Source organism: Puma concolor, chromosome A2 (assembly GCF_028749965.1).
Source record: "Puma concolor isolate L17-30 chromosome A2, mPumCon1.1.hap2, whole genome shotgun sequence".
Classification (NCBI taxonomy): domain Eukaryota; kingdom Metazoa; phylum Chordata; class Mammalia; order Carnivora; family Felidae; genus Puma; species Puma concolor.
The window spans coordinates 166,783,888-166,800,760 of record NC_141668.1 but is presented as its reverse complement, the minus strand read 5'-3'; the positions used below and the strand labels follow the sequence as shown (position 1 = coordinate 166,800,760).

Below are 16,873 nucleotides of genomic sequence, written 5' to 3'. Positions count from 1 at the left end.
TGGTCAGATGGGAAGGAAAGCCACTGACTATCACTAATGAAAAAGCATAGCTCCTTCAACTTCCCAGGTCCCAACTACAGCTACGATAAGCCACGTTTAAAGAAATTTGCCTAATTTATTCCCCTATTTATTTTTAGCTCTCATTATTGAACAGTTACTGTATGACTGCATGATAAAATGAGGTCATGCATTATATTGCACATTTAAATGCATGACCTCATTTTATTCGCTCAACAAATTCGTTTATGACTGCTTACTATATACTAGATGCTGTTCTGGGCATTGAGGATACAGCAAAGAACAAAACAGATAAATCCCGGGGCGCCTGGGTGGCGCAGTCGGTTAAGCGTCCGACTTCAACCAGGTCACGATCTCACGGTCCGTGAGTTCGAGCCCCGCGTCGGGCTCTGGGCTGATGGCTCAGAGCCTGGAGCCTGTTTCCGATTCTGTGTCTCCCTCTCTCTCTGCCCCTCGCCCGTTCATGCTCTGTCTCTCTCTGTCCCAAAAATAAATAAACATTGAAAAAAAAATTAAAAAAAAAAAACAGATAAATCCCAACCTTCACAGAGAGAGAGAGGGAGACCCAGAATCTGAAGTAGGCTCCAGGCTCTGAGCTGTCAGCACAGAGCCTGACATGGGGCTTGAACCCACAAACTGTGAGATCATGACCTGAGCTGAAGTCGGCTTAACCGACTGAACCACCCAGGTGCCCCCCAAATTTTTAATTAAAAAAAATTATTTTAGAGAGTGTGTGAGCAAGGGAGAGGGGCAGAGAGAGAGAGAGAGAGAGAGAGAGAGAATCTTAAGCAGGCTCTGTGCTGAGCATGGGTCAGGGCTTGATCCCATGACCCTGGGGTCATGACCTGAGCCAAAATCAAGAGTCGGATATTCAACTGACTGAGCCACCCAGGTGCCCCTCCCTAAATTTTAAATTTTATTTAATTTTAATTTATTTAAATTAAGCAGTGTGAAATGTTTTTCCATTAAACACAACTTCATTGGCAGGACTTCATTTCACTTCTGTCATCAAAAATAATAGGATCTGGGGGTGTCTGAGTGCCTCAGTTAAGCGTCTGACTTCCCTTCAGGTCATGATCTCACGGTTCGTGGGTTCGAGCCCCGCGTCAGGCTTTGTGCCGACAGCTCGGAGCCTGGAGCCTGTTTTGATTCTGTGTCTCCCTCTCTCTCTGCATGAAATACACACTGGATTTTGAAGACTTAATGTGGAAAAAAAGTACCAAAGATCTCATTAATAATTTATTTACATTGATTGTAATTTAAACTGAATACACTTTTGCTATATTGATCATATTATATATAGTACATTGGACTGATAATATTTTGAACACACACTATTAAATTAATTTGAGCTGATTCTTTGCACATTAAACATTTTTTTAATGTTTATTCATTTTTTGAGGGGGGTAGAGGGGCAGAGAGAGAAAGAGACACAGAATCCAAAGCAGTCTCTAGGCTCTGATCTGTCAACACAGAACCCAATGCAGGTCTCAAACTACACAAACTGTGAGATCATGACCTGAGCTGAAGTCAACCTTCAACTGACTGAGCCACCCAGGCGCCCTCTTTTCACATTTTAAAATATATGGCTACTAAAAAATTTTAAATTCCACATGTGGCTCACATATTTCTGTTGAACAGCACAAGGCTAGTGGTTTTGGGTTTTCAATAACCTTGTGTGGTAAATGCACCCATTTTGAAGATGGGAATATCAACTCTTAGATTAAGTCAGTTGTTGGAGAGACTGAACTGGGACACCCATATAACTCTCCATCAGGCACATAAGCACAGAGCTGGAAACTATAACAGATTCTTCACTTTGGCTCATAGGTGGATCCTGTGCTGACTATGATCACCTATGTGGGGCTGAGCCTCTCTCTGCTGTGCCTCCTCCTGGCAGCCCTCACCTTCCTCCTGTGCCGACCCATCCAGAACACCAGCACTTTCCTCCACCTGCAGCTTTCCATTTGTCTCTTCCTGGCCCATCTGCTCTTCCTAACAGGGATTGACCAAACTAAGCCTGAGGTAGGTGCTATTTTGTCTGTTGTCATAATCAAATCTAGCCATTTTGTCTTGAGGAAGGATGGGCAGAGAGACAAGAGTCATCAGTGATAGTATTGGGGGAAAAAACAACTTTCCATTTCAATTCTCCTCATCTGTAACTCTGAATAAGACCGGTACTTTCTGAGAAGCCATTAAGCAAGCTGATAGAGAGTCAGACTGATGGCATTAACCAAGGTAACAGTATCTGCTGTAACAAAGAAACTCCAAAATGTTTGTGGCTTAGCATAAGAGTGGTTAATTTCCCACTTATGTATCCACAGAGGGTGAGAAAACAGGTTTGAAGGGTGTCTATCCTCCAACCTCAGGCTGATGGAGCCTTCTTTATCTACCATACACAGCTTTCAAGGTCATCCAAGAGTCCTTTCCATTTTAGCCAAATGGAAAGAGAAAAGAACAAGACAGAGTCCCGTGAGGGAAGTCTATATGGGCCATCTTGGAAAATGGTGCACATCACTTCCCTTCACATCCTATTGGCTAGAAATCAGTGGTGTTGTCACACCCAACTACAAAGGGTGTTGGGAAATGTAGTCTCTGGCTGGGAAGTCCCATCCCAGTGACATGTCTATAGTCTGGAATCAGGAGTGGAGTGAGTCTTGAATTTCGGGTGGACATTGGCTTTGCCACTGTTAGCTTTTGTCTTCATCATGATTACATTCATCATCATATTCAGGAAGAATTGGAGCTAAATGTTTTCCAAAGCTCCTTTTAACCCTAAAAGACTATGATCTCACAGCTAGAAGGTTATGGAAGCACTATTTCCCCCCTTCCCGGGGAGGCAGTATATTATTACAGTTAAGAGTAAGTATAGTCTTGGTGGAGGAGCCAAGATGGCAGAACAACATGGAAGCTTTTTGTGTGTATCGTGTCCACGAAATACAGCCAGACCAACACTAAACCATCCTGCACACCTAGAACACTGATCTGAAGATTAATACAACAATCTGCACAATATGAACCACAGAATTCAACAGGATGCAGCACGGAGAGGTGAACTGGGGGAGAGAGAAGCCACAGAGGACAGGCAGTCACTTTTGCGTGTGGAGAGAGGATGGAGATGGGGGGAGAATATGGGGAAAATGCCCCTCCCCAAAAGCAGCTGGAGAGAAAGTGGAAAGTTGGAAACAGCCTCAGGGACTGAACTAAAAAAGGAGAAAGAATAAAGGAGAGGGTTTAAATTCCATTAAGACTGTAAACAGGGGGAGCGCAGAGTCTGAAACTCTGCAGCTCGATACCCAGCGGTGCTCTGGTGGGAAGGGTGAATCCCCAGGAGCAGAGTGGGGCCCGGGAGGCTCTCAGGCCACACAGGGAGAAGTGGCTCCACTGCTGGAAGGACATTTGATAGAGGCTGTGAGGCCACCTGGGCCCAGCAGACCCTGGAGAACAGCCACATTCTCTGGTGCTAGAACAAGGTCATTAAGGGTGAAGGCTGGTGCCAGATGTGTGTTGTGATTTTCCATAATCCCTGAGGTGCTGCTGCTACACTGTCTTGTGAACTTTTTCTGGGCGGGCTGGCACCTGGCCGCAGTCTCTGGGCATCAGCAGCAGCATGGTCCCACAAGCGTTCCTGGATGTGGCCAGCACCCGACCATTGCTTAGTGAGGGGTGGAGGGGGTCAAAGCCACAGTCCCTCAGAAGTGGGGGGCCATGGAAGACAGCTGCATCTGAGACAAAACTTGGGAGGGAGGTGCTACCTGGGGCTTGGTCATGGACAATGTAAAAGTGGGGAGTGGACAGAAGCCTAGACAAAGGACGGGTGTGCGATTGCTGATTGGGGAGAACAGAGTTCTGATACTAGAGACTGGGTAGCTGGGTGACGCCATTTTCACCACTCCTGCGCATGCACACACACCTACAAGCCCCACAACAATCCACCCCAGTAAGCTAAGCAGCGCCAACTAGTGGAGAACAGAGCCACTACACTAAGCCCTGCCCAACTTCGCCAACCTCACTCTTCAAGAACACAAATCTCACCTCCTGCTTAACTGATGGACTATATAAAGTGCTTCATAGTTTGACTTCTAGGGGAAAATGAAGTAATTTCAGTCATATTTCAGTCTGTTAGTACAACTATTCAATTTTCTTTCTTCCTTTCTTTTCTCTTTTTTGTTTCTTTTTCTTGAATACAGAAAGAAAAAATTCATTTTTATTTTCAATTTTTATTAAAAATATTTTTCTTTATTTTTTTCTACTATATTTTTTACTTTTGTGTAATTTTTTCAAATTCTATTTTACTTCCATCATTTCATTTTAGTCTACTTCACTGTATTCATTTTTTTCAAATTTTCAAATGATTTCCTTTTTCCCCCTCCTTTTTTCACTAATATATCAAGCCACTTTCAACACCCAGGCCAAACACACCTAGGATCTAGCATCATTTATTCAATTTTGTGTGTGTGTGTTTGCTTTTAATTTTTTAATTTTAATATTTTCTTAATTTTTTATTTTAATTTTTTCTACCTCATTAATTCCTTTTCTCCCTTCAAAATGATGAAACAAAGGAATTGACCCCGAAAGAAAGAGCAGGAAGAAATAACAGCCAGGGACTTAACCAACACAGATACAAGCAAGATGTGTGAACCAGAATTTAGAATCATGATAATAAGAATACTAGCTGGAGTCGAAAATAGATTAGAATCCCTTTCTGCGGAGATAAAAGAAGTAAAAGCTAGTCAGGATGAAATAAAAAGTGCTATAACTGAGCTGTAATCTTGTACAGATGCTGCAGCGGCAAGGATGGATGAGGCAGAACAGAGAATCAGTGTTATAGAGGACAAACTTATAGAGAATGATAAAGCAGAAAAAAGAGGGAGACTGAGGCAAAAGAGCACGATTTAAGAATCAGAGAAATCAGTGACTCATTTAAAAGGAACAACATCAAAATCATAGGGGTCCCAGAAATGGAAGAGAGAGAAATAGGGGTAGAAGGGTTATGTGAGCAAATCATAGCAGAAAACTTTCCTAACCTGGGGAAAGACACATCAAAATCCAGGAAGCACAGAGAGCTTCCATTAGATTCAACAAAAACCGACCATCAATAAGGCATATTGTAGTCAAATTCACAAAATAGACAAGGAGAAAATCATGAAAGCAGCAAGGGAAAAAAAAATCCTTAACCTACAAGGGAAGACAGATCAGGTTTGTAGCAGACCTATCCACAGAAACTTGGCAGGCCAGAAAGGAGTGGGAAGATATGTTCAATGTGCTGACTCAGAAAAATATGTAGCCAAGAATTCTTTATCCAGCAAGGCTATCACTCAAAATAGAAGGAGAGAGAAAAAGTTTCCCAGATGGACAAAAATTAAAGGAGTTTGTGAGCACTAAACCAGCCCTGCAAGAAATTTGAAGGGGGACTCTCTGAGGGGAGAAAAGATGAAAATACATACATACAAACATACATACATACCAAAAGCAACAAAGATTAGAAAGGACCAGAGAACACCACCAGAAACTCCCAACTCTACAAGCATCATAATGACAATAAACTCATACCTTTCAGTACTCACTCTAAACGTCAATGGACTAAATGCTTCAATCAAAAGACTTAGAGTAACAGAATGGATAAGAAAACAAGATCCATCTATATGCTGTCTACAAGAGACCCACTTTAGACATAAAGACACCTTCAGATTGAAAGTAAGGGGATGGAGAACCATCTATCATGCTAATGGTCAACAAAAGAAAGCCCGAGTAGCCATACTTTAAGCCATATCAGACAATACTTAAGCCATACTTTAAGCCATACTTAAAGCCATATCAGACAATCTAGGCTTTAAAATAAAGACTGTATCAAGAGATGAAGAAGGTCCTTATGTCACAATTAAGGGGTCTATCCACCAAGAAGACATAACAATTGTAAATATTTATGCACCAAATGTGGAACACCCAAATATATAAATCAATCACAAACATAAAGTAACTCATCGATAATAATACCATAATAGTAGGAGACTTCAACACCTCACTCACAGCAATGGACACATCATCTAATCAAAAACAAGGATGGGGAGCCTGGGTGGCTCAGTTGGTTAAGCGTCCAACTTCAGCTCAGGTCACGATCTCGTGGTCCGTGAGTTTGAGCCCCGTGTCAGGCTCTAGGCTGATGGCTCGAAGCCTGGAGCCTGCTTCCGATTCTGTGTCTCCCTCTCTCTCTCTGCCCCTCCCCCGTTCATGCTCTGTCTCTCTCTGTCTCAAAATAAATAAATAAACAAATAAATAAATAAATAAATAAACAAACAAACAAACAAACATTAAAAAAAATCAACAAGGAAACAATGGCTTTGAATGACACACTGGACCAGATGGACTTAACAGATATATTCAGAACATTTCATCCTAAAGAAGCAGAGTATACATTCTTCTCCAGTGCACATGGAATGTTCTCCAGAATAGACCACATACTGGGACACAAATCAGCCCTCAGCAAGTACAAAAAATCAAGATCATACCATGCATATTTTCAGACCACGATGCTATGAAACTTGAAATCAGCCACAGGAAAAAATTTGGAAAGGTAACAAATACTCGTAGACTAAAGAACATCCTACTAAGGAATGAATGGCTAACCAAGTAGCTGAAGAGGAAGTTAAAAAGTATATGGAAGCCAATGAAAATGGTAACACCACAGCCAAACCTCTGGGATGCAGCAAAGACAGTCATAAGAGGGAAGTATATAGCAATCCAGGCCTTCCTAAAGAAGGAAAAAAGGTCTTAGATGCACCTTACACCTTAAGGAGCTGGAAAAAGAACAGCAAATAAAACCTAAAACCAGCAGAAGACAAGAAATAATAAAGATGAGAGCAGAAATTAATGCTATCAAAACAAAAAAAAAAGTAGAACAGGTCAATGAAACCAGAAGCTGGTTCTTTGAAAGAATTAAGAAAATTGATAAGCCACTAGCCAGTTTGAACAAAAAGAAAAAGGAAAGGACCCAAATAAATAAAATCAAGAATGAAAGAGGAGAGATCATAACCAACACAACAGAAATAAAAACTATAATAGAATATTATGTGCAATTATATGCCAATAAAATGGGCATTCTGAAAGAAATGGAAAAATTCCTAGAAACATATACACTACCAAAACTGAAACAGAAAGAAATAGAAAATTTGAACAGACCCATAACCAGTAAATATATGGAATTAGTAATAAAAAATCTGCCAAAAAACAAGATTCCAGGGCCAGATGGCTTTCCAGGGGAATTCTACCAAACATTTAAGAAAGAGTTAACACCTATTCTCTTGAAGCTGTTCTAAAAAATAGAAATGGAAAGAGAACTTCCAAACTCTTTCTATGAGGCCAGCATTACCTTGATTCCAAAACCAGACAGAGACCCCACTAAAAAGGAGAACCATAGACCAATTTCCCTGATGAACATGGATGCAAAAATCCTCAACAAGATATTAGCCAACTGGATCCAACAACACATTAAAAAAAACTATTCACCACGACCACGTGGGATTTATACCTGTGATGCAGGGCTGGTTCAATATCTGCAAAATAATTAACATGATTCATCACATCAATAAAAGAAAGGACAAGAGCCATATGATCCTCTCAATAGGTGCAGAGAAAGCATTTGACAAAATACAGCATCCTTTCTTGATAAAAACCCTCAAGATAGTAGGGATAGAAGGATCATACCTCGAGATCACAAAAGCCATATACGAAAGAACAACTGATAATATCATCCTCAATGGGGAAAAACTGAGAGCTTTCCCCCTAAGGTCAGGAACAAGACAGGGATGTCATTCTAACCAGTGTTATTCAAAATAGTATTGGAAGTCTTAGCCTGTGCAATCAGACAACACAAAGAAATAAAAGGCATCCAAATCGTCCAGGAGGAGGTCAAACTTTCACTTTTCACAGATGACATGATACTCTATATGGAAAACCCAAAAGATTCCACCAAAAAACTGCTAGAACTGATTCATGAATTCAGCAAAGTTGCAGGATATCAAGTCAATGCACAGAAATCGGTTGCATTCCCATTCACCAACAATGAAGCAACAGAAAAATCAAGGAATCAAATCCATTTACAATTGCACCAAGAACCATAAAATACCTTGGAATAAATCTAAGCAAAGAGGTGAAAAACCTATATGCTGAAAACTATAGAAAGCTTATGAAAGAAATTGAAGAAGACACAAAAAATGGAAAAATATTCCATGCTCCTGGATAGGAAGAATAAATATTGTTAAAATGTCGATACTACCCAAAGCAATCTACATATTCAATGCAATCCTTACCAAAATAACACCAGCATTTTTCACAGAGCTAGAACAAATAATTCTAAAATTTGTATGGAACCAGAAAAGACCCCAAATAGCCAAAGCAATCTTGAAAAAGAAAACCAAAGCAGGAGGCATCACAATCCCAGACTTCAGGCTGTACTACAAAACTATAATCATGAAGGCAGTATGGTACTTGCAGAAGAACAGACACTCAGATCAATGGAACAGAATAGAGAACCCAGAAATAGACCCACAAATGCATGGCCAACTAATCTTAGACAAAGCAAGAAAGAATATCCAATGGAATAAAAACAGTCTTCAGCCTGTGGTACTGGGAAAACTGGACAGCAACATGCAGAAGAATGAACCTGGACCACTTTCTTACACCATACACAAAAATAAAATGGATGAAAGACTTAAGACAGGAAGCCATCAAAATCCTCTAGGAGAAAGCAGGCAAAAACCTCTTTGATCTTGGCCACAGCAACTTCTTACTCAACACGTCTCTGGAGGCAAGGGAAACAAAAACAAGAATGAACTACTGGGACCCCATCAAAATAAAAAGCTTCTGCACAGTGAAGGAAACAATCAGCAAAACTAAACGGCAACCGACAGAATGGGAGAAGATATTTGCAAATGACATATCAGATAAAGGTTTAGTATCCAAAATCTATAAAGAACTTATCAAACTCAACACCCAAAACACAAATAATCCAGTGAAGAAATGGGCAAAAGACATGAATAGACACTTCTCCAAAGAAGACATCCAGATGGCCAACCGACACATGAAAAAAATGCTCAACTCACTCATCATCAGAGAAATACAAATCAAAACCACAATGAGATACCACCTTACACCTGTCAAAATGGCTAAAATGAACAACTCAGGCAACAACAGATTTTGGCGAGGATGCGGAGAGAGGAGCTCTTTGGCACTGATGGTGGGAATGCAAACTGGTGCAGCCACTCTGGAAAACAGTATGGAGATTCCTCAAAAAATTAAAACTAGAACTACCCTATGACCGAGAAATTGCACTACTAGGTATTTATCCAAGGGATACAGGTGTGCTGTTTCAAAGGGGTACATGCACCCAAATGTTCATAGCAGCACTATCAACAATAGCCAAAGAATGGAAAGAGGCCAAATGTCCCTCGATGGATGAAGGGATAGAGTAGATGTGGTATATATACACAATGGAGTATTACTTGGCAATCAAAAAGAATAAAATCTTGCCATTTGCAACTATGTGGATGGAACTGGAGGGTGTTATGCAAGCAAAATCAGTCAGAGAAAGACAAATATGACTTCACTCATATGAGGACTTTAAGAGACAAAACAGATGAACATAAGGGAAGGAAAACAAAAATAATATAAAAATAGGGAGGGGGACAAAACAGAAGAGACTCTTAAATATGGAGAACAAACAGAGGGTTACTGGAGGGGTTGTGGGGGGGGATGGGCTAAATGGGTAAGAGGCACAGATTCAAGGAATCTACCCTTGAAATCATTGTTGCACTATATGCTAACTAACTTGGATGTAAATTTTTTTAAAAAGAGTAAGTATAGTCTTGGGGTGCCTGGGTGGCTCAGTCAGTTAAAGCATCCGACTCTGGCTCAGGTCATGATCTCACAGTTCATGAGTTGAAGCCCTGCATTGGGCTCTGTGCTGACATGTCAGAGCCTGGAACCTGCTTCAGATTCTGTGTCTTCTCTCTCTGCCCCTCCCTGCTCTCACTCTGCCTCTCTGTCTCAAAAATAAATAAGCAATAAGAAAAATTTAAAAAGATTAAGTATAGTCTTTAAAGATGGTTTGCGTTTCAAATCCCTTTTTATTTTTTAGTTGTATGATCTTGGGTGAGATTTTAATCTCTTTGGGCTTTAGTTTCCTCATTAGAAAATGGGCAGAGATTGGCAAATGACAGTGCTGAGGCTAAGTCAGGCCTACCTTCTGTTTTTGTAAAAAAAAAAAAAAAAAAATGTTTCGTAAAATAGTCTTTTTTTTATTGGAACCATAACTACCAATGTCTGAGGGCTTAAGAAGAGAGATGTCCCAACTCAGATAGATAGAGCAAATTCACTCTTCCTCCATAAAAATTTAATTTAGGCTCTCCATTGATTGGATGATGCCCACCCTCATTGGTTAGGGTGATCTTCTTTGCTCAGTTTACTGATTCAAATGGTAATATATACCTGAAACACCCTCACAGACACACCCAGGAATAATGTTTTACCAGTTATCTGGGCATTTTCCTTAGCTCAGTTGAGTTAACACAAAAAAATTAAGCATCTCACCTACCCAAAGGATAAGGGCCATGGAATATTCATCTACCAACTCTGATCCATCATGGATCTGAGGACTGTTTGTGTGGTATTTATTCCTCAGCACTTCTGGCCTGCCCCATCCGTGGGGTAAGCATGGGCCAGTGAGAGCTCCCCACAATGTGTTGCCCGTAGGCAAAATGTCATAGGTGTTAGGATTGAAAAATGCAGGGGGCATCTGGGTGGCTCAGTCGGTTAAGCCTCCGACTTCGGTTCAGGTCACAATCTCGCAGTTCATGGGTTTGAGCCCATGTCGGGCTCTGTGCTGACAGCTCAGAGCCTGAAGCCTGTTTCAGATTCTGTGTCTCCCTCTCTCTGCCCCTCTCCCACTCATGCTCTGTCTGTCTTTCTCTCTCTCGAAAGCAAATAAACATTAAATAAAAAGAAAATGCAGGTCAACATCCAGGAAATGTCAACTGCTGAGGATCGGATCAGGTGGAGACAACACTCCTAACTCTTGTCTCCCCTGCAGGTGCTGTGTTCCATCATCGCTGGTGTGCTGCACTACCTCTACCTGGCCTCCTTCACCTGGATGCTCCTTGAAGGGCTACAGCTTTTCCTAACCGTCAGAAACCTCAAGGTGGCCAATTACACCAGTGCAGGCAAATTCAAGAAGAGGTTCATGTGCCCTTTTGGCTATGGGGTTCCAGCTCTGATTGTGGCTGTGTCTGCAATAGTAGCACCCCAAAATTATGGAACATATGATCGGTAAGAATGATGTGTTCCTTTAGGGTAGAAGTTGTGTCCATGGCTGATGCGAGATCTGAAATCAAAAAACATTTCAGCACATTTGCTGTTGTGAGTTATACATCAAACCAGTCTTTTTTTTTTTTTTTTTTTTTTTTTTTTTTGAGCCAGAATTCTATTTTCTCTTCAAAATTCCTAGAGGAATGGTTCTCAGCATCTTTGGGGTTGGATCCTCTTAAGAACTTTGGTAAGACCTAGAGCCTATTTCCCCAAATAGGGAAATGTACCTTTCAGACAAATGTACTTACACATAAAATTTTGAATTCAGTTTAGGAAATTAGGGAGGAAAAAAAAAGCACATTTGGGAAACTCAGGAACATAAAAGCCCACCTGTGGTCTCTATGTTCTGTAGGATTCTGAAAGAGTAGGTTGAATAGGTTGAGGTTAATCCCCCAAATGTAAAGAGTAACAACGATAGCAATAAATCTAGAGGTCCTGTTCTGTATCAGAGATAACACAGTATTTTCTTATTCTCCCCATGACCCTGTGGAATCAGCACTGTTTGTTACTTCATACACAGGACACCTGGTACTTAGTCCATCTAAGAAACTTTCTCAAGGTCACAGCTAAAAAGAGAGTAAGTTCAGAATTCCCAAGGCAGCATTTTTAGCCTGACTAAAGAAGTTTAGAAAGCTCCATAAAGTTAGTTGAAGAAGCTGGTATATTGGCAATGGGGCTTAGGTTAGGAAGTAGGTATACATGTACTAAGGTCTCATGTACAAAGGTGTCCCTCTTGAAAAAAACAAGCCCCATCTCCAGCTTGAACCATACATCCTGCCAGAATGATTCTGGAGATACAGTGGCAGGGTAGATCAGGGGTTGGTAAACTTTATAAAAGGCCAAATTGTACCTGTTTTTGTCTCTACGGGTCGTATGGTCTTTGTGGCAATTACCCAGTGTTGTCCTTGTAGTGAGAGAGAAGCCAAGTCATAGACCATATGTTAATGGATGAGTGTGGCTGTGTTTCAATAAAACTTTATAAAAACATGGGGTGAACTGGATTTGCCCTGTGGGCTATTGTTTACAACCCTTAGAATAGAACTTAAGTGTGGGAGCTTTTCTGCCCAGTCAGTGTTGGCAATTGCTTGTTAAATTGACCAGTTTTATGCTGTGAGGTCTCTGTTTAGAATAAATTATGCTAACTTTGCCAAAATAAGCCATGACATAATAAAAGGTATTTGGGCAGCTGAGTATTTGGTATATGGAACATATTTAATTTGTGTTGGTAATTTTTATGGCTGTAGCTGTTACTATTTTTACTCTCTTTCTTATAGCAATCATTATTAGGGTACTGTTTATTGAGCCTTCCCTCTTTGCCAGGAACTGTACTCAAATTTGTATACACATTATCTCATTTTAATCTTTCCTACAAGATCTATATTAGGAAAACTGCAAAATCCTGATGAAAGAAATAAAAGAAGTTTCAAATAAACGGAGAGATAGTCCACGTTCATGGATAGGAAAACTCAATATTGTCAAGAAGTCAGTCTGTCAGTTCTTCCCAACTTGATCTGTAGATTGAATGCATTCTCAACCACATTCTCAGAAAATTATTTTGTAGATATTGATACAATTATTCTAATGTTTGTACAGAGAAGAAAAAGACCCTAAATAGCTAACACAATATTGAAGGAGAACAAAGTCATAGGAGCGACCCTACCTGACTTCAAGACTTTGCATATAACCACAGTAATTATTTAATCTTTTAATCCTTCTGTTTGCCCCCACTCTACACTTGGGGAAACTGAGGCTTAGAGCACACGGCTTATGTCAGATGAGGACCCATGTCTGATTCCATCTAAAGTCCAGGCTCTGAATTAAATGATTCCTGGCACTGGTTGGATCTTGCTATAGGAGTCTGAATTCAAGACCTTTGCCTTCTGAGAAATAGCTAATGCGCACCTTTCTCTCAACAGCTGCTGGCTCAAGCATGATAAAGCGTTCATCTGGAGTTTTATGGGACCAGTGGCAGTCATTATCTTGGTGGGTGACTAGTGATAGTTATTGATGTGCCTGCCCTGGGTTTGCCAAGCATTGTGTGTTTCTTTCTGTTAAAGCAGAAGTGAGGTGAAGATAAGGAAAATATAGTCTAATGTGATTTACCCCTCTTCCTGAAAACACAGTCTCCATATCTCTTTCCCAGACTCCCTCCTGGTTCACTTGTTACTCTGATGTAATATAACCCTCTGCTGGAGATTCTTCTAAAAATCCCACATTTGTTCATTCAACAACTATTTAGTGGGGCATCTGTGTGGTTCAGTCGGTTAAACATCCAACTTCGCTCAGGTCATGATCTCGTAGTTTGTGAGTTTGAGCCCCGCATCGGGCTCTGTGCTGACAGCTCAGAGCCTGGAACCTGATTCAGATTCTGTTTCTCCCTCTCTCTATGGCCTTCCCCCACTCACACTCTCTTTCCCTCTCTTTAAAAAAATAAGTAAACATTTTAAAAAATTTTTAACAAATATTCAGCAAATATCTACTCTTCATAGAGTGATATGTTTTCCTGTTTGTCAGCAACTTCCTGATCACATCATTGTCCTGCTATAGCTATCAAGAGTACTCTTTCACTTTCTAGGTGTCTTGGTTTGAATGATAAATTATATAGTCACCCTAATCAAGCACCAAGTGCCACAAGTTCATATATACACAATGTGCTGTATAAAAGACCAGACCATAGCATAGCATCCAACGAGGCCTGTATCTTTTGGGGAAAGATTCTTAGGTCCAACTCAAATTAGGTTGCATGACCTGGACTCCAGAGAAAATTCCAAGTCAACTTTTAGTTCTGTGTCCACAGATAAACTTGGTGCTCTACTTTCAAATCCTGTGGATTTTGAGAAGTAAAGTTTCCTCCCTCAACAAAGAAGTTTCTACCATTCAGGATACCAGGTAAGAAGACCCTAGAATCCGTGGTATCCACAGATTTTTTCCTACAGGACTACTTTTATTTCTGACTGGGAATGAAAAACCCATATAAAAATCTAATATAAAATATCCTGGTACTGGATAAAGGGTAAGTGGGGTACAATTTCTAGAAGTAAAAACTATAGTTTTCAGGTAGCTTAATGTACTTCTTGATCTCTTTCCTCAACAAATATTCATTGGGTGCTCCTGTGTGTAGCATACTGTTCATATGAAATTCATGCCAAGAGTATCAATATTATCATCTCTCCCCAACCTCGTGAGTCCACCCACTTCTGGGGGCTCCATTATCCTTGGGTGTAGACACTCAGTTCTTACTGGCACTGATCTAAATAACTGGAAATAATAAGAACAACTAATATTAACTAGGAACTTGATAGATGATGGGAATTTACCAATATTGTTTCACTGAATGCCTATAACTCCAATCTATGAGGTGGGCATGACTACTATCCCCCATTGATATGAGGAGCCGGTACTCATGTTACCCAAAAGTGGGCAAGAGTCAGGTGCATTGGTGAGTCAGATGAACAAAACTTAAGGAGCATCTTTCCAACTTCAGACCCTGGCTTTGATCTCCTCTACTTATCATACCAACCAACATCTCCTAGCCTTGGTGTTTTCTGCCCTAGAGGGTCAGAGTGTCCCCCTTCTTAGTGTTTCCTCATCCTTCTACACATGTATGGATGAGTGTAGGCTCACACCATGTGCATGCACACACTCACACACGTCAGCTGTCCCAGACAGTTGCCATCAACAACGCTTCTGTTTGACAAAACACAATTTTCTTGAAGAAGCCCAACAGCATGCTATGATCTGAAGTCATGATATCATCATCAGTATACATTTTCAGTACAACTTTCTAGAAGGCACTTTCCACATATCTTCCAATAGGTTTAGATAAATCATTTCCAAGAATAGGAGAAAGCATTATTCTCAGAAGCAGTGATTGAAAGCATGGGTTCTGCCTCATCTTCGAGTTGTATGACTTTGCATGAGTCACTTAAGCACATGAGGTGATGCGAAGTTTAAATCAGGTAATGCGTGCAAAGCATTTAGCACAGTGCCCAACATATAATGATCAGTGATAGTTATTATTACTCCTGTTCCTTCCCAGAGTCATGACATTTAAAGCCATTGCTCAGCTATTTATACTGGGCTGTTCTTGGGGCCTTGGCTATTTTATGGTTGAAGAGTTCGGGAAGGTGATCGGATCAGTCATTGCCTACACATTCACCATCATCAATGTCCTGCAGGGGGTTTTGCTCTTTGTGGTACACTGTCTCCTTAATCGCCAGGTAAGGCTAATTGTTTTATTTATCACCAGCTGAGTCCCACCATCTTATTGAATGGCTATTCACATTCTCACCCTTTTCTGATCTTTTATATTTGTATCTTGTGGTTGCCTTGATTCTGGGAAAAAGGTTTAGGTGCTGCTTGGGTATGCTGTGTGTTCTGGGTGCATCTAACTAAATTTCACATTCCAATCTCTATCTTAAGAGTGTGCTTTTGTCAGCTGGAGATGACAGGACAAAATATCATAGATCATGTGGCTTGGACAACAGAAATATCTCTTATAATTCTGGAGGCTGGAAATCTGAGGTCAGGGTGACTGTGCAGTTGGGTTCTGGTGAGAATGCTCTCTCTTTTTTTTTTTTTTTTCAGAAGTCCACCTTCTTGCTGTGTCCTTCCATAGGAGAGACAAGGAGAGAGAGCTTTTATGTTTCTTTTTAACAGGACACTAATCCTATTGGATCAGGGCTCTACCATTTATTCTTAGTCACTCCTATAAAGGTCATATCTTCAAATACAATCATCCTGGGAGGTTAAGCCTTTAACATATGAATTTTGAGGAGACACAACTTAGTCCATAGCAGAGAATTTATCAGTCAGGATAAGGGAGATTATGCTGCAGTAACAAATAGCCACCACCCCCTAATTTCGGTGGGTGACAACAATAAAGTTTATTTCTTGCTCATGCTACATAACTGTGTCTTGATCTACATTGTCTTCACTCTGGGATACAGGCTGAAGGGGCAGCCCTTATCTGGAATATTGGTATTCTTGTGGCAAAGGGAAAGGAGATCCTGGCCAACTGTACCTGAATTAGTTCTCTTTCATTGGCTGGAGCTAGTCATGTGGCCATACCTGAGTTCACCAGAAAGAGGACACATAATCCTCTTACAGTGTAGTGCACTTTAGGGAGGGGCACTGGAAAATTTGGCATAATATGCCAAAAACAGAGAGACTTCAGCTCTAGTGTTAGGTTTTACACTGAGTAGGCTGCTGTGTGGGCAGCTTTCTTACCCTCTCTGAGCCTCAACTTCTCATCTGTGTATATGGCAATACGTGCCTCACAGGGTTGAGAATTAAATGAGATAATGCAATATGAATCTCCTCGCGCAGTTCTTGTGAGGGTCATTATTATAATTTTACTCCTCATAGAATATTGGAAACAATTTTCCTGACTTCCCCCACCCTCCCTTTGCTATTGAGTGGAACTACCATCAATTAAGATGCTTGTGGCAAAAAGACCATCGTAACACTTTATTAATTTCTCTTTCGTCTTCTA

At 40.6% G+C, this 16,873-nt stretch overlaps 1 protein-coding gene across 9 annotated transcripts in view; it reads left to right on the top strand.

Moving 5' to 3' along the window:
* Positions 1 to 16,873, top strand: part of LOC112852606 (putative adhesion G protein-coupled receptor E4P) — a 93,087-nt gene that overhangs the window by 23,589 nt on the left and 52,625 nt on the right. For all 9 annotated transcript variants that reach the window (XM_086699280.1, XM_086699276.1, XM_086699277.1 and 6 more), the window contains 5 exons: positions 1,849 to 2,043; positions 11,105 to 11,340; positions 13,296 to 13,362; positions 14,177 to 14,268; positions 15,419 to 15,599. In XM_086699280.1, the coding sequence (XP_086555406.1) occupies positions 1,849 to 2,043; positions 11,105 to 11,340; positions 13,296 to 13,362; positions 14,177 to 14,268; positions 15,419 to 15,599 (771 nt within the window). The remainder of the gene's footprint in view (positions 1 to 1,848; positions 2,044 to 11,104; positions 11,341 to 13,295; positions 13,363 to 14,176; positions 14,269 to 15,418; positions 15,600 to 16,873) is intronic.